A 22,146-nucleotide genomic window follows, 5' to 3' on the forward strand; every position below is an offset into this window, starting at 1 on the left:
CTGTTGAATTGAACAATTTCACTCATATCTATTAGGAAACACCTATTAGGTGTTTATATCATAAACTCACTCATCTATTAGGAAACACCTATTAGGAAAATAGGTGTTAGGAATGTTTAGGCTAATTACCTTTTGTCTAAATTAGTAATTATTTGAAAAATGGTTTGAAACTCCTTTAAAGTTCATACAATAGATGGGAATTGTTTTTAAGAATATTTATTGTTTCGTCTGGCCTTGATTTCATTTTTCAGTGAATAGATGTGGCTTATATAAAACTTAGAAGGTGGAGAATAAGGGGAGAAATACTGGCTTTAGCCTTCACTTAAAAATAGCATGATTTTCTATGTATGAAAGAGTATTCCATCATATTACTTTGCCATCAACAACAATCAGCATCTACTAAATATATAGAGCAGTGCTTTGAGGTAGGTGTAATATTGGTAGAATGGTTTTGAATATTTGCGTTTGCTATAGGGAAATTTGCTTAAGAAAGTGTAGGCATCAGCATAGGCATCCTTGGGTAGCTTTATTTTTTAAGACCTGGGTCCTCCAAAGCATTCTCAGAAAGTCTTGTAAATTATTCAAACTCTAAAGAAACAAAGTCACTGTAAATTAAAAATTTAATGTAAATCATAGTATATTGGTTTTCGATTAAATGATACTCTGTAGCTGAAACTTTACTATTTGTGCATTGTATAGTACACTAGGGACCCTTATACAGTCAAAATATACTGTGTATATATTTCATATTATAGAGGTTTATCATTTTTGTGATTTTTGCCTTTGTGACATGCAGTTATCATATGTGTAATCTATTGGATATCAGTTCCATGGTTAAGAATGTAGCTGCTAAATTATAACATGCTTTTTGTTTGTAAACTGGCATTTTCACTTCCTATCCCTGTGACTTTGGGCAAGTCATTGAACTGCTTTGGGCCTTAGATTCTTCATCACAGAAGTGTGGCAAGGGCAGTACTTATTAAACCAGCATTCTTATGAGGATTAGACGAAGTGATGTATGATGTATGTGAAAACCATTTGTAAACTCTGAAGTGCTTTATAGGTATAAGGTATTTATTCTTTAGGAAATCTTAAGAAAATTAGTCACCAACACCTTATTATAGTAATAGTCTTTTTACTACTTTTGTGCACCTCTAATATTTTAGTTATCTTTGGTATAGACCTTTGTTAAATGCTGAATTATAACATTCTCTCTTATGTGTTGTGTTCTTGGAACCATGTATGTGATGTGCTGATAACTATACAACAACTGGCTCTCTGGGGGGAAAAACCCCAATTTGTAGCATTTGCTGTTTTCCATGATGTAAATACTCCCACCATAGCCAATTTCAAGCCACAAACATGACGTTACTGAACAGAGTTCAAACGATGTGTATGAATTGGCTCTGCTGGGTCCATGAGAGCCAACCAACTCTAGCACACACTGAACTAAGATATAGTCAGGTTTTTTCGATATATAGGCATACAGAAGTCATAATCAATCATGGAAACTTTTAGACTATTTTCTATTTTTAAAATATTTAAGAATATTATTCTGTCTCTGAAAGCCAGGAATCTGAAGTCAGACCTGGATTCTAATTCTGACTCTGTAGTTACTAGTTCTATGACCTTGGACAAGTCAGAATATCTCTAAGCCTCAGTTTCTTCATCAGTAAAATAGGCACAACAGTAGTATCTACCTCAGAAGGGGAGATTTGGTGCCTGGTACAGACCACTGGTTGAAAAGAGAGGAAAAAGGATTGCTTTATAAGGTTAGTGGCTATTGTCATCAACCTTGCATGGTTATAAGAGCATGCCAACCTGATTTCTTACTATTTTATTTTTTAGCTGACATGGGTTTTGCCAGATTATTCAATTCTCCTCTAAAGCCACTAGCAGATTTGGATCCAGTAGTTGTGACTTTTTGGTATCGGGCTCCAGAACTTTTGCTTGGTGCAAGGCATTATACAAAGGCCATTGGTAAGTTAGTCTAAAATGATTTACTTATAGTTGGTAAGTATTACATTATCATATCATTATCATATGATATTGCATTATCATAAGTACTAAATGGTATAATAATAAAGCTGCTTTGTAAAAACCACTTTAAATTTCTTTGTAAAAGTCCTGTTGTTTATATTCCCAGATTTTGTAATCTGGTAGATTTGGATTTTTAACTGTATAGGAGAATATGATTCCTTTAAAAAAAGAAATTTTCTTTCAGAGGATAGAAGTATCTGATCTTGTTGAGTTGCTATAGAAACAATAACATGCAAATGTTATTTTTTACTTACTATCAATCAGAAGAACTGGAGAGAGGTTTAGACTTGTTTTCTTCACAAAAAGAAAAAAACAGAAAAACGGGAGTAGTGTAGTTATTGGAGAGAGCCCCTTCTATTTGGGGAAAAGTTAGTCAGTCAGTCCTTTCCTAAGCAAGAAACAATATGACTAATCTTTCTCTCTTGCCATTACAGTTTTCAGAATGGCAGTTTCTCCATTAAGGTAGGAAATAGAGCCTGGGTAGATTAGCTGTGCTCAGCATCTTGCCATCTCACCAAGTGAAAAAACTGAGTAAGAAAACCTGTTATAAACATACTCTGTAAAATTTTAAGTCTCCTTCAGAACAGAGGCATCAGAGATTTTGCTACCTGTCATTACAGTGTCCTCAGAGGTCCCAGCTGCTAATTGAGGGAGTCAGGAAGAGAGAGCTGTCCTCAGACCTAGATATTGCTTTAAAGGAGGTAAAAAGAGAGGGGAGGGAGGGAGTAAATAGTACTGTTAATGTGAAGGGCTAGTTCTGTAAGGTACTTAAATTTGCTCTAAGTGTGTTTCTTTAAATTTTCCTTTTCTTGAATTTTCTGTTTACTTGTATTAGACTAATATCTGTTTTGACTACATTTAGCCGCTTTTGTTGAGTTCTATTTGATAAAGGCACTTAAGCTGTAAAATTATTAAAAATAGACAAGTCAGCTCAATCCTTTTTCTGTTAAGCTTATGAAAAACCTGCTGGCAGCCAAAGAACTATAAATGAAGTTCTCACGTTTGAAAAGATTAGACTCATAATTAACCTATTCATGGGTAAAAAGGGAAACAAAAATATAGTAATGTCCTCATTCGTCAGGAGGTCTGATTTCTGCAAAACTCAGATACCCAGAACACATTTATACTTTCTTTGTCTAGGGATTGAGACACTAGCACAGTGCGGAATATTATAATTCTTCGTAAATACTGCTAAAGGATTTTGTTAAATTAGTGAAAAAGGCTATGAGTAGCCACAGCACTGTGAGGAAAACCAGTTTGTGTTTGATAGTAGAGGAGTGTGAGGCTGACCTTAGACCTGTCCCCTGGCAGTTGAGCTTATAGTAATAAGGCCCCTTACCAGAGGCTGCCACTCTGTCTGCCAAGGACAGTGGCAGCTGTCTTTGAATAAAGGAGAACTACAAAAAGCAAATGGAAGGGATGGAGCGGTCCTTAGAATGAGGAGTGAAAATCAGACCCTGACTTTATTTACATTCCAATGAATGACTTTTACTGAGGGGCTATATTTTTGAGACATTTAGAATTATGTTTGCTTTTTCTGTTATTAGGTCTCTCTATTGAGAACAGTAAAATCTAGACAATCTCAGAAGGTACCAGAGGATAGGAAGAAACCAAATGTAAGCCAGAGAGAAGGGGAGTGTCAGTTGGAAGCAACAGGGGGTGCCTTAGAACAGGACTGATGATGAGATAACCCAGGGCATAGGGTGGGAGTACAGGATGTGACAACAGCAGACACCCATGTGCACTGGGCTCTTACCAAGCACTGTGCAGTCTATGTCTAGAAGGGAGATTTCCAGGAAGAAAAGGCAGGTTCAGCCAAAAACCAACTAAATGATGCCCCACCAAAATCTGTCTCACTCTGAGATTCTTAGCAAACCCATGGTAGTGAGGCCTCTGTTTAACAGGTACCACTGGTGATTCTGTTGTATGTGGTCCCCACACTTTCAGAAGCATAGTTTTATGAATATTTTCTGATTAACTGCTCTACTGTTGGAATAAAAAATAGATGTGTTTTTTTGGAAATAAAGGTAATTGGGTATGAATTGGAAACCAACTATATTTCTTATTTCCTCAGGGTAAAGAGAACTGAAATTGAATTTTAACCAGCTTGCGACTTACTTGCTCAGTAAAAATAAGATTTACGAATTAAAGATAAAAACATAATTGCTAATTTCTAATTTTAGTCAAGTCCCAATTACTTATTCTGGATAGCAGTTAAGAAAAAAGCTAAGACATAGAAAAAGAGTAATCCCCACATTAGTTATCTTTAGGCTTGAAGTGTATTCATAGCAGATGTAATAAATACACACACATTCACTCATTCTTTTTTTTTAATTAATTAATTAATTTATTTATTTATGGCTGCATTGGGTCTTTATTGCTGCTCGTGGGCTTTCTCTAGTTGTGGCGAGCAGGGGCTACTCTTCGTTGTGGTGCGAGGACTTCTCATTGTGGCGGATTGTCTTGTTGCGGAGCACGGGCTCTAGGCGCACGAGTGTCAGTAGTTATGGCACGTGGGCTCCGTAGTTGTGGCTCACGGGCTCCAGAGCGCAAGCTCAGTAGTTGTGGTGCATGGGCTTAGTTGCTTCGCGGCATGTGGGATCTTCCCGGACCAGGGATCGAACCCGTGTCCCCTGCAGTGGCAAGTGGATTCTTAACCACCGTGCCACCAGGGAAGTCCTGTGTGTTGTTTTTTAAAAAAAATACTTATTAAACAGCATTTATTTAAAAAAATAAATAAAATACTTAAAATACTTACTAAACAGCATTTATTTAAGTGGGTGAGTATGAACATACATCTTACAAAAATTCACATGTACATTTGGCAAAACATTGTGAATATAACATTATACTCTTAGAATCTAAATTACAACTATTATAGTCTTTCAATGTCTAAAATCCAAATAGAATAATCCATAACTGGTTATTTGAAATAGTTAATAAAACTTTGAAAGATGCCTAATTTTATCTTGGCACATTGGAGAGTTGGGGCACCATCTAAGTGAATATGTTCGGATCACATCTACCTCTACTGGTGTCGTACAGTGTCTATATATACTTGTATTTATCAGCTTCTAGAGCTCACTGTTTGTTGAAAAAACTGAAGCTGGTGTCTTTCAGACAAAAGTTGAGTTTTTCCAAATCATCTTGTGCGATCTGTACTGTCTGTCTAGACTGACAGCTCAGAAATTCTGCTCTGTCATTATGCATTTGATTGCTTTAAAGAAATGTATCACCGCACCTGATGATGATATTATTTCAGTCTGTCAGATCTTGAGTATTATGCCTTGTAGTAGGTTATCAGTTGACTCCTTTGGCGATTAAATTATTAATAGTGGTTTGAAAGGCTTTTGCCTAAATGTAAATGCATTGCTTGCTAAATTGAGTTTCCCAAGCTTATCTTGATCAGGAAATTTACAAGAAAATGTATTTTATTTGGCTTTCAGTATGTTATGTGATGATACAGCTATTTCATGTGATATATATGTTTTCTTAATATACTTATTGTATTTTGTGTATTGCTTCACTGAAAAGTTTAAAAAATTTTTTTTTATTTTGGGGATACTTTATAAAAGTTATACTTGATATACAATGTTATATTAGTTTAACATGTACAACATAGTGATTTGATATTTTTATACATTATAAAATAATCACAATAAGTCCAGTTACCATCTGTCACCAAAGTTGTTACAGTATCATCGACTGTATTCCCTATGTGTACATTACATCCCTCTGACTTTTTTATAGCTGGAAGTTTGTACCTCTTAATCCCTTTTACCTATTTCGTCCATCCCCCTACCCCCAAAAGTATTTTTATATGTAGGTTGTGATTATACCCAGAAATTATAACCAAAGAAATATAATAAATGTGTGCAAAAACTTGTTTCTCTTCCTTTATAGACATATGGGCAATAGGTTGCATATTTGCTGAATTGTTGACTTCAGAACCTATTTTTCACTGTCGTCAGGAAGATATAAAAACAAGCAATCCCTTTCATCATGATCAACTAGATCGGATATTTAGTGTCATGGGGTTTCCTGCAGGTAATTTATTTATTTATTTCAAAATAATGAGTCATATTTCAAAAACATTCTTTTTGAAAAGCATATTTTAATGTATATTTAGTTTTAATATATATTTTTAAGCTAAAATAACTAGATTTTTGATAAGTAACACTATTTCCTATAACAATATTCAATATTTTTTTGTAAGATAAAGACTGGGAAGATATTAGAAAGATGCCAGAATACCCCACACTTCAAAAAGACTTTAGAAGAACAACGTAAGTAATTCCATATTACATATAAGTAATATTCAATGGGAATATTTAAATTAATCCTTTTTTAAAAAGATATTATTTCAACCAGAAACTTAGATTTTAGTGTATTAATTATGTTTATGATTTAAAGAAGATATTCCAGATGTTGTTAACATATATGCCAGGCTTAGGCTGTAGTATTTAAAAACTTTTAAGAATTTAAGGGTCAGTGGATAGTTTAAATGTCTCTTCTGTTTTAGCTTGATAAAGGCTCAGTTCAAGGCCACAACTATGATTTTGTCTTTATCTAACTAATGACTGGTGACTGAAATGCTGGGCTAGGCAACCAGGAAGGGTGGCAGGAGGAAGAACACATGGCCTGGGATTTGAGTAAAACAAACTAGTGGGGACATGTATGCTGAGTAGAAGTGAGAGAAGTTTGTTATAAATGTGCACACCTAGAGGAAAAGATGGAAGAGGTTCTCTCTTGGGCATCTTAACAGAAAAATTTCAGGACTGGATGGCTTGTAGGAACAAAAGCAGACATCATAAAGAGAAGCAGGGAGTGGCACTAATCATTTTGGGCCTCTCTTTTACACAGTCCTTGGTAGGGTCCTTGCCTCTTTTCATCCCTTAAAGAGAGCACTGACATTGCTCAAGGGTCTGAATTGGGCTCTCTTCTCACTCTAGACATTTCCCCAGGCAGTCTCCGTGATTTTGATGGCCACAATGTACCATCAGTTATGCTGATAGCTCCCAGTTTATACATCCTACTCAGATCTCTTTCCCAAGTTTCAGACCCATTTATCTAATTGCCTTATGGAATCCCAACTTGAATGTCCCATAAACACTTCAAAATACATGTCCAAAACTGAACTCATCATCTGTCCTCCTAAACCTCTCCTCCCACTATATTTCTTATCTTAGGAAATAGCTCCATGATGCATCTGATTGTTCAAGCCAAATCCCTGATCCTTCTTCTATCTCACTGTCTTCCATTTTACCCCCCAGTGTCTAAACAATTAGCAAATCCAGTAAATTCTTTGTTCTAAATATCCTTTGGATCTTTGTATTTCTCTCCATCTACCGTTCCACTGTTGTAGGCCAGACCACCACTGTCTCTCGCCTGGAATCCTGCAGCGGCCTCCTAAGTGATTTCTACCTTCAGTCTTCACTCCACCTCACTGTCTGTACTGCAGTCATTGCCAGAAGCACATTTGATCACGTCAGTCCTCAAGTTGCTCTTAATTCACCATTGCTCTCAATTTCTTAATATAGCTTACAGAGCCTTGGCTTCTACATCACCAAGTTCATCTCCTAAACCTCTGTCCACTTTGTACTCTATAGCCTAGACATCATGAATTTCTTTAAGAGCCTCAAAACCCCTAAGTTTCCTTTGACCTCTGGATTTTTACACATGCTGTTCCTTCAGTCTGGGATATACTTTCCTCCCACCTATTTCAGCCGATTAACTCCTTTATTTATCCTTTCTATCCTGACGAGATTTCCCCTTGACCTGCTAGTCTGAGTTAGGTGCTTCCCCTCTGTACTCCCATAGCATATCCTGTGCTGCTTCTCTTGGCACTGATCACTTTGCTCTGCAGTTGGCTTTTGAACAGTTACCATCTTTCCCTCTAGAATATGGATGGTGCCTATTTTATACACCATTATAGGTATCCCCAGGGCCTGGTACATAGTGCAGTCTCATTAGTTACTTGTCAAATGGGTATTAAATGAAAGTGGTTCGGGCTTCCCTGGTGGCACAGTGGTTGAGAGTCCGCCTGCCGATGCAAGGGACACGGGTTCCTGCCCTGGTCCGGGAAGATCCCACATGCCACGGAGCGGCTGGGCCTGGGCGTCCGGAGCCTGTGCTCCGCAACGGGAGAGGCCACAACAGTGAGAGGCCCGCGTACCTCAAAAAAAAAAAAAAGAAGAGAAAGTGGCTCAAGTAATTGAAGATACACTAGTAATATAAAAGATAGAGAAAATTAATGAAGGCACTTAACATTTTATCTTAGTATTTAAAGGCCAGAGGAAGAATTTTACATAAAATGATAGTATTTACAATAACCAGAGATAAAAGGAGAGAAATTTTAAAAGATAACTGAAATTCAGTTAGAAAGGTAATAGGAAAAGTTCAGAGATAAGAGCCATACTTCCTAAGCAGACAATTTTATCCACATAAAATCAGGCTACTGATGCATAAGACAAGAAGGAATTTATTAAAAATTAGCTAAATCTAATACAATACATACATGTCAAAGTATAATAAAGAAAAAAATTCCAGAAAATGTTATATCAGATGACATAAAAAGTAAACGAATAATAACTTGTTTATATTAGATAAAAAGAACCAAAAAAATTACCCTTAAAGTGAATTGTGAAGGATAATAACAGAAGTTGCTGTAATCTTTCCAATGTCAGCTGTCAGCTCTCATTAGCTCATTAGAAGGCAAGGTGAAAATAGAATTAAAAGGAAATAAGTAAGTTGACTTTAAAAATTGAATGTTTGAATAAACATGGTCTGATAAAATGCTTTATAATGTGTATAAAAAGTTTGAGTCACTTTGAAAACTGTTCAGCTCTTAAACTGTAGCAAATCTGGAAGAGGATAATTCAGAAAATGACAAAGAATTTATCTTAGCTTTAATACTAGGAAAAATAAGAAACCACAATGGGAATTGAGCAATAGGATTTCTCAACTTCAAGACTTTTTATATTATGATAGAAACAAATAACCTAGAATCTGGAGTTAACCCAAGAAATCAGTTGATTCAACATAAAGACTAAAGCCATGTTGACAGACTCCATTTCTACATAAACTTTAAAGTTTCTTTCCATTACCAAACTTAATGGCTACCTTGCCAATAAAAATGTTCCTGGTATTGGAGGAAAATAATTGTTAAATTAATATACATGGCAAAGATTTTTTTAAATAAAAATACCTAAAAAAAAAAAATACCTAGTGTTGGCAAGGGTAATATAATAAATGGGCACGATTACTTATATGCTACTGGTGAGAGAATGAATGCTTCTCAAACTTTAATGTACCTACAAATCACATGGAGACCTTGTTAAAAATGCGGATTGTGATTCAGAATCTGGGATAGGGCCTGAGTACATGCATTCCTACTGCAGGCTCTCTGGTGCCCATGCTTCTGGTCTGAGGGCCAGGTTTGTGTAGCAAGAAGGCTTTGAAATGTACATACCCTTTGACCTAATAATTCTAAGAATTTATCCTGAGAAGGCAGTCAAAGCAGCCACACATAGCTAAGATGAGGCACCTAAGGCTTTCCTAGAGGTTAACTAACTGCCCAAGATCACACAATTGGTAAATGATTGTGTCAGGGTCTGGTAGGGGTCTCTGATTCTCACCTGCCATGCAGTATTGTCTCCCTACATGTGTACTAGATTGACCTTCAAGAACCTGCGTTTTACAACTGTTGTGAAACAAACATCGTTAGTAACAGTAGAAAATATACATTCAGTACAAATAATAAGTTTAAAGAGCATTTGGCAAGGAAAAATGTTTATGAAACAATATTAAGTGAAAAAAGTTAGCACAATTTATATAGTATGATTCTAATTTTATAAAGACAAAAATGCCTGTGTTTGTATCATATATATGCATGAAAAAGGACAAAAGAAAATTATCAAAATCTTGATGACAGTGTTTTTTTATTGCTGCTAGGTTGATTATGAGTGATTTCAATTTTTTTCTTTATGCTTTTCTATATTCTCTAAATTTTCTACCATGAACATAGATCACCTATTTTTTGACCTTTTTAATTTGAAGTATTTCATATATAGGAAACAATATATATGATGAAAATATGTAGTCTATTTAGGATAATAAAATGAATAATACCCATTTACTCACCCTTCAGCCTGAGGGGTTGATATCCTGATATAGAGTATGTACCTAGGAAAGGAATTGCTGGGTCACAGGATACTCACATTTTCAACTCTTATAGTTCATGAGTCATTATCTTACAAAGTAATTGTAACAATATAAACTCCTACATGCTGTGTGTAACAATTCTTATTTCTTCACACATTTACCAACATTTGGTTATGTGTTCCTTTTTAATTAGAAAAAACAATGGCTTAACTTAACACATACCATATAGGAAAACCAATCTTGGAACTTTCCATTAAAAATTGTAAATTGTGTGAGTGTTCTTAATAGTGTGTGATTCTCATGTCTACAGGTACGCCAACAGTAGCCTCATAAAGTACATGGAGAAACACAAGGTCAAGCCTGACAGCAAAGTGTTCCTCTTGGTAGGTGCATCTCTCCCAGACTGGGAACTTGGATCCTTTAGCACAGCCCTCACCCCACCCTGCTTACCACGGAATTGTCCCAGCTCTTCCTCCTCTTTAGAAAGAAAGGAAATTGGTGGATGCTGGGGCAAAATTAAATCTTTCTCTTTTGAGATGTCACCCTTGACTTTTAGCCTTGTCCAGTGGTTTATCAGCAGAAAAAAATTTAAATTCTAAAAGGGCTCTAATGCTAATGATTTCTGCTAGTCTCACATAAATGTGTCTAGTGTATTAATATTGTGGTGAGCTATACAAAATGGCATTTGATATTCTATTAGACATTAACACAAAAGTCAAAACATTGACTTGGAAACAAACTTTTCATGTGCTGTCAATTTCTTATGTGTTATTCAAGCTTCAGAAACTCCTTACTATGGATCCAACCAAGAGAATTACCTCAGAGCAGGCTCTGCAGGATCCCTATTTTCAGGAGGACCCCTTGCCGACATTAGAGTATGTATCCTTCCTTTTCTGTGTGCTTTGCTCCACGCTGAGGATGTTGGATGGTGGCTGAAAGCAAGAGAAGCACTTGTTACTGAAGTATTTTACTTTCTTTGTTAATACTGCTGCAGAGAAAAACTAGTCAAGAGGGAGGTCCTGTATTTTGAAACAGGCAAAGCTGTAGAGAGGTGTGAATGAAAACAAGTATTTTAGGAATGACCATTAATCCGTTTTACAGATGAAAACTAAAGCTGAGAACAGAGGAGACTTTTATAGATCGGTCAGCCAGAACAGTTCACACCAAATCAGTAGGGAACTGAGATTTTAAAATTCTGTGTGTCTACTGTACAACCAGACTCCTCCACTTCCCCATCCTTGTTACACCCACATATATAAATTGTGCTTGGATTTATTAGAGGTGCAGCTTTTCTTGAGAAAATTATTTTCACTGTTGAAGCAAACACACATTCAGTTGTTCTTAGTGCTGATGAAGTTTGTGTGGAGAAATTTCTATGTCATATATGTCAACTAGCTATAACCACAGTTAAGATTTGTTATTGAAAGTGGCAATTCGTGTAAAACTTAGATGACAAATTGTTCTTTTCTTATTGCTTAAATTGTGTTGAGAGGCATAACCAGCCACAGATGAAGAGTAGGGAAAAAAAGGGGAATTTTTTTTAAGAAAAAAAATTTTTTTTAAGAAAAAATAGTGGAATTTTAAATGAACAAGGTCAGTGACATTGTAGATTTTACGTCATGACATGAATTCTTTTTTTTTCCTTTTCATGGTTTTTAGTGTGTTTGCTGGCTGCCAGATTCCATACCCCAAACGAGAATTCCTTAATGAAGATGAACCTGAAGAGAAAGGTGACAAGGTATATACTGCACTTAGGAATGGATAATTTAATAATTCCCATATATTTAACTGCCTTTTATTTAATTATGTACTTACTTTATTGTAGATGTACTTTGCGATTTGAAATATGCGTTCACAGATAAATGAACTTCCTGATTCGTCTTATTGCCTGTTTTATTCCCTGATCCTTAATTCTTGCTGTTTGTTTGTTCATGTCATTGCCGTCACTTTATGCAGGCTGCTTTTAAAGCATCGCTCTATTCTTTGATTGCAGTTGACTCCTCCCCACACAGCCGTACTTTTCCAAATTGATTGAAAAGACTATTATAGCTGTTTTAATGAGTTGCTATTTCCTGTGTGCCGGTGCTCTTCAGTGGGATGTCTGTGACTGACTTGGAGGGTTACTGTGCAAATCTAAATGAACTTCAGAGAACGGGTCCTGTTCGGGGCTCAGTACTTTGACTTCTGGAGCTGCTGTATTCCCTGGCTGCTCCATTCTCTGGTCATTCCAGTCACTTTGGTGTCCCACAGAGGTCCCTCCCCAGGTTGGTCAGCAGTCTCATGTGCATATCGTGTCATGGAAGATGTAATTTAGTTCCACAGCAAGCTTGCTTTTTTTCCCTCTCTACAAGAATCAGCAACAGCAGCAGAACCAACATCCGCAGCCCGCAGCCCCGCCGCAGCAGGCAGCAGCCCCTCCACAGGCAGCCCCGCAGCAGCAGAACAGCACCCAGGCCAACGGGACTGCAGGAGGGGCCGGGGCGGGGCCCGGGGCCGCCGGAGCAGGGCTGCAGCACAGTCAGGACTCCGGCCTTAATCAGGTGCCTCCAAACAAGAAACCGCGGCTAGGGCCTTCAGGCACAAACTCAGGCGGGCCTGTAATGCCGTCAGATTATCAGGTACTCCCCTGAATTTTGTACTTTTTAATTTTCATATACTGTTAAAAAACTAAATGCAACTGAGTAAATTTTAAAGGTCTTATTGGCTATATTCAGTGATTCATGTGTCAGGTAGCATCTCCCCTAGCAAATACAGAGAAGCTCTGAAGAGCTGTACAAAATGGAAGACGTTTATCGGCAGAAGGAGGTGGGACAAGGACACTAACAGAGAGATGATTGTTTCAGGCCCGGGGAACCTTCCTTTGGGGACTACAGGAGTCTACCAAGTAGATTACTTCTCTAATGCTGACTAGGAGATTCCAGACTGACTGGGGAGGAGTACATTCCTGGGAGGGGCTGAAACTGCAGTTAGGTTAGGCACTGTCTCAGTTTGGTGATGTGGGCTTAGCACAAGTGACTCCATTTTGAGCCTGTCGTCTCTTTTTTAACAATACATTTTATAAAATGGGAAGTAGACTTATAGTAGATCCTTTTAGAATTAAGTGGTACTTAACTCTAAAGCTTGACTATACAAACTGTACAATCCTGTTTCTAGGGCGTTATATGAAAATGAAGACTTTTGTCATTTCATGTAATTGCAAGATATTTTGTTTCTTGATTTGATTATCCTAAAACCCTGAGGAGGGAAGGTGAGGCAGGCAGCTCCTCCTCAAAGAAAATGTCTCATCTTACCCTTACAGCTGCCTATCAGGTTTGAGTCAGAAAAAGATACCTAGATAGATAAGCAATTGAAAAGGGAGAGGAATGGCGGCTTATTTTGAAAAAAGTAAGCAGCATACTTCAGAAGGATCTGCCATCACTGGGAGGAAATAATCAGTAAGTAGCCACATAAACATAGAAGAGAAAGGGACTAAGATTGAGACTTCTCAGGAATAACTGTTAAATCTCACTAGAAATAATTTTGAGGCTAGAAAATACATTTTGTTATTAAGATTTAAAAGAAAACTACAATTGTATTACCAACTCAGGAAATTAAAGGTATTACCAATTCAGGAAATTAAAGGAAAAAAGTCTAAGGATTGGTATTTGGAGAGAGAGGTAAAAATACTGGTGAAAACTGTAGGGATTCTTGGGAGAAAAAAAAGTTTTCAAGGTAGTAAACAAGGTAAGAAAAGATCTAAGAAGGGAAAGGAATTTAAAGGTTAAAAAAAAGGTTTAGAACCACAGTCCCTCAGGGAACTGGTGGAGAAGCAGCACACAGGAGATAAATAACAGAAAACAAAACCATGGGCAAGGAAGACATAAACTCACTGATTAGGAACTGGAAACAAGAGAAACATTAACAAGAAAGACATAATAAATAGCTGTCTAACTGGCTTTACATTCTGAATATCTCAGCACAACTACTTTGAGAACTTATCTTGGAAGATTCCCTGCAAGCAGAGGAGTATATAATAGCACTTCCATTGGTTCCAATTAAAGTAATCAAGGCATCAGTTCGATCTGCTAAAAACAGCTTGCTATTTGGGTAGTAGTCATGAACATATTTGAATTTTACTATAAAGTCAGTTTTCCCTCTAACATTAGTTTATTCTTACTATATGAGCAACAAACCTTTACTATATACTGGCTCATCTTTGTGTCTCTGATTGTGTTATATTAACCTGATTATAGTCGATCATGGACAGATTACTTAGCTATTGTATTTATTCCTTTCAAATCCAGGAGTTCTTCAAATGCTTTTCTTTGTCCATACTGAGCTGTCTACTTAAAAATAAAATAGCATATCTGTGAAATGGGTAGCTTTCTCAGCTAGTTAGTTGGAAAGACTAGCATGAGGGGTGAGGGAGTCCCATTGCACCTGTCTGCAACTCTCATATTATTGACACATTTGTTCTTTATCCAGTACGGAGGTGCTATTATGCTGAGTCTAATCAGCTAAAGTGAAAGCAGTCGTAGCCAGCTCAGCAACTGTAGGCCTTGTGAATGGAAAGGACATTTTTTTTTCCATAATAAACTGACAATAAAACATAGTTAGAATCTGGAAAGGCTTCTTACAACAACACAACTCGTCAGAGTTGTGTAACACAGGAAGGAGTTAAGCGAGATTATTTTTAACCAAGACTATCTTATTGCTCTGTTGTCTTGGACCCGATGTTGCAAGTCCAGCTTGGCTGCCTCTTGTGCGCTGAGTGGGGCACGCTTGCTTATTTGTCCTTCCGCAAACCGCCAGTGCCACCTCAAGGTCATTTACATTTTTAACTCCAAGTAATAGCTTTATTACATATGATCTTTCCCACTTCGCTCACAGGAAGAACCAGCCTTCTGGGCATAGCCAAAGACACTGGTTCCAGCTATGCTTATATTTAACCAGGCACCCTGTTCTTATTCTATAGGTGAATTTTTCTTTTACATATTTTTTTCATATTTGCCCTTGGTACTATGAAGATGAATGTTTCACTTAAGGTAATAAAAATACATTGAACTGAAATACATTTGTCTCAGCCTTCTCTTGAGAGAATTTTCACGTAGAAATTTTTAAAAATTCTAAATGTTACCTGAAGGACTTCTCTGGTGGTCCAGTGGCTAAGACTCTGCGCTCCCAATGCAGGGGGCCTGGGTTCGATCCCTGGTCAGGGAACTAGATCCCTCATGCCACAACTAAAGATCCCGGGTGCCGCAACTAAGACCCTGTGCAGCCAAATAAATAAATAATGAATTAAAAAAAATAAATGTCACCTGAAGTTTATAAAAAGCACTTATTGCTGCCACCCCTACCCAGCCTTGCCTGGCTCTGTCATGTAGGTGATGCTGCTGAAGGCACTCTAGCCTCTCCCGCTGAAAACTCTTTTCTCTAAAAGACGATTTCTTAATCACAACAACTTGAGAAATTGTTGAGAAATAATAATGAGAAAACTAACAGCACATCAGTATACATTATGAACACCACCGATTCAACATGCCAAACTGATTATTCCTGTTTGCACATCTCAGTTATGCAAAGAGAAACTAACCAGAATTAGCCTAAGTTTCCCCTCTACCTTTTGTTGCCAGTGTAGCTTATCTCCCAAAGAAATCCAGCCAACTTTCGTGCATGCCAGAACTGCGGTGGCAGGCTGTGATGTCAAGTCAGCAAAATGTATTAACAAACTAAATTAACTGTCGCTACGATGGGTCAGAACCCGGAGCCTCTGATGAGAATGGCTCATCTCTCCGTCCTGTTGTGATTAGCATCTTGAGCTGTGCCCTTCCTCCATCAGTCACTCCCTTTTCCTGTTTCCTTCTTCTAGCACTCCAGTTCGCGCCTGAATTACCAAAGCAGTGTTCAGGGATCCTCTCAGTCCCAGAGCTCACTAGGCTATTCCTCCTCATCTCAGCAGAGCGCACAGTACCACCCATCTCACCAGGCCCACCGCTACTGACCCGCTACAGCCAGAGCACAGACTCCAGCAATATGATGTCTGCATTGAAGAGAACCAAAAATGCAAACTCTGATGCTGTTTAAAACTCATCCACTTAGGAGGAAAACTATTTACTGAGCATTTTGCAGGACTGACTGATGTCTTTATTGACTTAAAGAAGATTTTTGTGGTTTCCCCAGCACCCTTTCCCTGCATGTGTTCCATTGTGACTTCTCTGATAAAGCGTCTGATCTAATCCCAGCACTTAACTTCTGTAACCTTCAGCATTTTGGGGGAGGATTTCCTGGTGCACCTTTCTCATGCTGTAGCAATCTCTATGATTTATCTTTTCAAAGCTCTTTTACTAGGATTTTAATGTTTTAGAAACAGGATTCCAGTGGTGTATAGTTTTGTACTTCATGAACTGATCTAGCAACACAGGTAAATATGCACCTTTTAAAGCACTATGTTGTTTTCCCAGAATATAACTCTTTTGCTCATGGAAGTCTTAAATGGGAACTGTTACTGTCCCACAGTACTTTACTATTACGTTTTTATTTCTCTAGTTTCAGGGAAGGTCTAATAAAAAGACAAATGGTGGTACAGAGGGAACCTGCAACCAAAAACAGCCTAGATCTTTGCAGTTACTATGCTTTATGCTATGAAGAACTAAAGTACGTGGTAATTTTTATATAACCATTTATATGGAACTTAGTTCCCAGAATCATCTTATTCTGAATAGTATCCAGTAATTAAGAATTATAATTTTAACCTTCATGTAGCTTACGTCTACTTTAAAAAGGGTTTCAAGAGCTTTGATGAAATACAGTCCTCTGGTGACCCACACCAGAAAACTGAAGAGAATATTAACTGCACTAGGATTTCTTTAAGGAGTAATGTTGATCAAAGGGAAGGAAAAGCTTTTAGTGTGTATTGTACATAAAGTTGGCTTCTCTAAAGAACTGTTGGTTTCTTCACATCTGGGTCAGTTTGAGTAACTTTCTTAAATAAACAAGGGTACTCAAATAGAAGCCTGCAAATTAATCTGCTTTTAAAATAAAGAGCAGTGTTCTCCATTCGTATTTGCATTAGACATAGAGTGACTATTTTTAAAGCATGTTAAAAATTTAGGTTTTGTTCATGTTTAAAGTATGTATTATGTATGCATAATTTTGCTGTTATTACTGAAACTTAATTCTATCAAGAATCTTTTCATTGCACTGAATGCTTTCTTTTGCCCCTAGGAGAAAACTTAATAATTGTGCCTAAACTATGGGCAGATAGTATACGACCTATTAGATAAGTGCTATTTGCATTTCTATGATCTATGACTTAGAGACTGAGCTCTTTCTTAGCCAGCGTAAGGACGCTCAGCAGAGTCACAAGGAAATGTAAAGACTTAGAGCTCCCATTGTAATGTAAGGGGCAAGAAACTTGTGTTCTTCTAAATGCTACTAGCAGCACCAGCCTCGTTTTAATGTTTTCTTGAGCTAGAAGAAATAGCTGATTATTGTATATGCAAGTTATATGCATTTTTTAACTCTTCTTTGTGAACTTATCTACCTGGTTATGATACTCTGGGTCCATATACAAGTAAAATAAGTTTTAGACAGAAGCCAGTATACATTTTGCACTATTGATGTGATCCTCTAGCCAGCAAGGACCTTACTGATCTCAGCATAATAATGCTTATTAATAACAAAGACTATACAGTGACACTCATCAACACTGAAGATGAAACTGTTGACATGCTCCACTGGAAGGAATTTCTGATTGTCTCCACAGTAATTTACCCCTTCCATTTTTGCAAATGAGAAATTAGTAGCCCTCTGCATAACGTAGCTACCCAAGTAAAGTTCTGTCCTGTGACCTGAAGCCTCACTGTCATCAGATGCTCACTGCACCCTTACCTCGTGCCCAGCATTATGCTGGGAGGTGAGACACAAAGGGCAAGACCTACTTCCTGTCCTTGAAGAGCTTATGATTGATTCCATGACAGGACGCTTTCCTGGGATGACAGGCTCATAAATGAAACCATCTTAGAACATGAAGGTCTATTCGTTTACTTCTAAACCCACTTGGAGAGAGTTATTATTCCAAATTTTGCTCTGTAATAAACAAGTGTCATGGAGAGGTTTCTATGTTTGTCTACCTTCAAGAAAGCCAGCAATTAATATCACCACAGGCATTAATATATATTTGAAATGTTCACAGCAGCCTTTCAACAATAGTTGGGTGGCCCTTGTAGGCAGAACACGACTAAGTGTTTGTAGGAAATTACAGTGAAAATAGAAGCTCTGTTCCTGCCCTCAAGGAGAGCTTACATTTAGTAAAAGACGAACCCAAATATGTGCATGAACCAAAATATCATGCCCCTTAATACTTTATAAGCAACTTTGATATAAATCCTTGTGATATGCGCTTGTATGATCATGGGACTACCCTGCTTTCCTTGTATGTAGTGAATTTTAGTGGCAGAACTGATACAGAAACCGTGAGGGGATGTTTTCAGTTGCTCCCAGTGTTCTCCACACAGGATCTAGCCAGATACGCCAATTACACGTGTGACTGGGTTTCTGGTCACTGCACTGGTACTGGCCCTTTCCTCCTGTGCTCTTGCCTGAGAGTTGGTGATGCCCACTGGTGCTCATTACCCTTTGAAATAATTTTGGTTCATAATTTCCTTTTCCTTGTAAAGGGGAACAAAGCCTTTAACATACTTATGGGCCCTAAAACTGGGGGACCTCGAAGGAGACCTGTGAGGCTTTTTGAGGTTAAAATTTACCTTTTTGGTCCCCAAATGACCCCATTCCTCTTTAAAAATTTATTACCATCAATGTCCCCTGAGAATGCAGGGTGGACTTCCAAACCAGGGGAGGTTATGGGAAGGAAGGAAGGAAGCAAAGTGAGGGTCTTCTGCGCTCCACAGTACAAGTCAGTTTCCGAGTTAGCTTTCTGGTAAGTTGTGTGTTTGGGAAAAGGGATTCTAGGGTTTCAGGACAGCTGAGTCAAGGGTAAGGTAGCCTGGTGGCAGGACTGATACTATGAGGCTGAAACAATCCTTATGATGAAGTAGATCATGCAGTAACATACAAAAACCAAGGACATGTATATTTTTATATCTGTGTGGTTTTAAAACTTTAGTACTTAGAACTTTGAACTTCTGCACTACTCTTTGCTCTTGTAAACGCAATTTACATTTAAGAATGGAAAGGGATGGCATTTGCTTACGTGTTCACTGCCTCATTCCTGGTGAAGCAACTGCTAGTTGTATGCCTCTAAAAGGATGCTGTTTTCTCTGCTAAAGATAAAAGAAAAAATAGTTGGACAATAAGACTTGCAGCTTAATCTGCTTTGAATAATTGTATGTAACAGAAACTATACAATGAAGGAATATTCTATGAAAATTATGAATCCTAACCTCTATGGTGTTATCTTTCTGGGGAATGGAGAAAGGCAGTGAAATGGCAGTTAGACTAAAGGAGGCTTGAAGGATTCAAGTATAAATAATATTTTATATAAAACATAGCTGTTTAGGTTTCCTTAATCTTCAAGAATAGTCACAAATATCATAAAGCAAAGTTCATTGTTTTAGGATTTTTTTAAAATGTGTTGTACCTAAGGCCATACTTACTCTTCTGTGCTATCACTGCAAAGGAGTGATATGTATGTATTATATGAAAAAAAAATCCTTAATGCACTGTTATCTCTTAAATATTTAGTAAATTAATACTATTTAATTTTTTTAAAGATTTGTCTGTGTAGACACTAAAAGTATTACACAAAATCTGGACTGAAGATGTCCTTTTTAACAATTTAAAGTACTTTTTATATATGTTATGTAGTATATCCTCTCTAAACTGCCTAGTTTGTATTTCCCATAATTCCTATTTGTGAAGTGTACCTGTTGTCGTCTCTTTTTTCAGTCATTTTCTGCACGCGTCCCTCTTTATACGATTATAGACATGACTGTGTGTGCTTTCCACACACTGCTGCGAGGTGTGCACTCAGAGCCAGCTGCCCCCCGCCCCTGCACCCTGCCTTCCAGCAAGGCTTGCTCCGCGGGGTGCAGGATGAGCTGCTGCTTTGGAGCCGAGTGTTTCCCGCTTTTGAGTTGTCCTGACATCCTTCCTGAAATGACTGTTAAGACAAAAATAAATTACATTGCATTTATTTTATATTCTTGGTTGTAATAAAATTTAATTGACTTGTTTCAGTGTGAATTTTTTAAATATAGGAAAAACTCTTGCTACAACAACTTTTAATGTTAAATTTTTATGTGTGTGCCTCGAAGCTTTTCAGATTACACTTATCCTGCAGAGATGCAAAGTCTCCCTGTGAGCTGCAGTATGTTATTTTATTCAGGATGCTTATGACATCAAAAAACCAAAGAGGCAAGGCTTGCAAATACCTCAGAAGCAAAATGACAGTTTTTTAAAACATCTCTAGGGGAAATATCCTTTAAAAAAAAAAAAAATGGGGCTTCCCTGGTGGCGCAGTGGTTAAGAATCCGCCTGCCAATGCAGGGGACAGGGGTTCGAGCCCTGGTCCGGGAAGATCCCACATGCCACGGAGTAACTAAGCCCGTGTGCCACAACTACTGAAGCCCGTGCGCCTAGAGCCCATGCTCCACAACAAGAGAAGCCACAGCAATGAGAAGCCCACACACCGCAATGAAGAGTAGCCCCTGCTCGCCACAACTAGAGAAAGCCCACGTGCAGCAATGAAGACCCAACACAGCCAAAAATTAATTAATTTTAAAAAAAGAAAATTAGAATGTTTTAGAAAAAACAAATAGGCAGCATTTTGTGGGTAGAATGGCAATGGGAGTTTCTCCTTTTATAAGGACATGCTGTTGTACCTGGCTGCCTCTTCTTACAACTTACTTGATGAATCTTCTATGGTTATTCCAATGGTTAAAGGCATCATGGAGTGAACTGAAGAATGTTTAAGTGACATAAACACAAAACTTCATTTCTGTTTAAAATAGATATTGCACATGTCCAAATGCTTCACTGCTTGACACAGATTGTATATTTAATACTGTGATACTTATAGGGTAGAGCTTCTCTTGGAAAACCTCTTTGACCACAGCTGCCTTTCTAAGCAGCCACCTGGGTAAGAGAAAGCAGACGACTGCACAAACCCCTTACCACTCCTGGGAAAATAGCTTGAAAGTATGGGTCTGTCTCCCTAGCCAACTGTAAATTCTTTGTAAAGGGTCTGGATTTTATTCCTCCTGCACTCCTAGCACCTGGCATGATGCCCAGCACAGAGCAGACAATTAACATGGCGAGTCATTAGCATCTGTTTTGTACATTGGCACAGAATTCCTTGATATGCTGTATTTGTATATGGACAGGGATGAACCAATATATTTTTGTTCCATGAATAATGAAAATGCTAGAAATAGGCATTACTTTATTTTTTTTCTTTTTAAAAATTTATTTATTTATTGTTGAGGTATAGTTGATGTATAATATTATATGTTTCAGATGTACCACATAGTGATTCATAATTTTTAAAGGTTATACTCTATTTATATAGTTATTATAAAATATTGGCTATATTCCCTGTGTTGTACAATATATCCTTGTAGCTTATTTATTTTATACAGAGTAGTTTGTACCTCTTAATCTCCTACCTCTGTCTTGCCCCTCGCCACTTCCCTGTCCTCTCCCCTTCCCTGTCCTCTCCCCATTAGTAACCACTAGTTCTCTATATCTGTGAGTCAGTTTCTTCCTTTTTTGTTATATTCACTAGTTTGTTGTATTTTTTTAGAGTCCACATATAAGTGATAACATAATTTGTCTTTCTCTGTCTGACTTGTCTCACTAAGCATAATACCCTCCAAGCCTATCCATTTTGCTGCAAATGGCAAAATTTCATTTTTTTCTATGGCTGAGCAGTATCCCATTATTTATATATATTTATATATATATATATATATAAAATGGGATATATATGTGTGTGTATATATATCA

The 22,146-nt window shown here is 37.5% G+C and overlaps 1 protein-coding gene across 4 annotated transcripts in view; it reads left to right on the forward strand.

Moving 5' to 3' along the window:
• The window catches only part of CDK19 (cyclin dependent kinase 19), a 181,306-nt gene extending 160,932 nt beyond the window's left edge, over positions 1 to 20,374 (forward strand). For 3 of the 4 annotated variants that reach the window (XM_060167875.1, XM_060167876.1, XM_060167874.1), the window contains 8 exons: positions 1,849 to 1,980; positions 5,944 to 6,087; positions 6,257 to 6,326; positions 10,514 to 10,586; positions 10,981 to 11,078; positions 11,863 to 11,941; positions 12,555 to 12,821; positions 16,052 to 20,374. In XM_060167875.1, the coding sequence (XP_060023858.1) occupies positions 1,849 to 1,980; positions 5,944 to 6,087; positions 6,257 to 6,326; positions 10,514 to 10,586; positions 10,981 to 11,078; positions 11,863 to 11,941; positions 12,555 to 12,821; positions 16,052 to 16,183 (995 nt within the window). In that variant the 3' untranslated portion in view covers positions 16,184 to 20,374. The remainder of the gene's footprint in view (positions 1 to 1,848; positions 1,981 to 5,943; positions 6,088 to 6,256; positions 6,327 to 10,513; positions 10,587 to 10,980; positions 11,079 to 11,862; positions 11,942 to 12,554; positions 12,822 to 16,051) is intronic. The other variant, XR_009543835.1, reaches the window with a different exon arrangement.
• The last annotated feature ends 1,772 nt before the right edge of the window (positions 20,375 to 22,146 follow it).

Source organism: Lagenorhynchus albirostris, chromosome 12, assembly GCF_949774975.1.
Source record: "Lagenorhynchus albirostris chromosome 12, mLagAlb1.1, whole genome shotgun sequence".
In the NCBI taxonomy this organism is placed as follows: Eukaryota; Metazoa; Chordata; class Mammalia; order Artiodactyla; family Delphinidae; genus Lagenorhynchus; species Lagenorhynchus albirostris.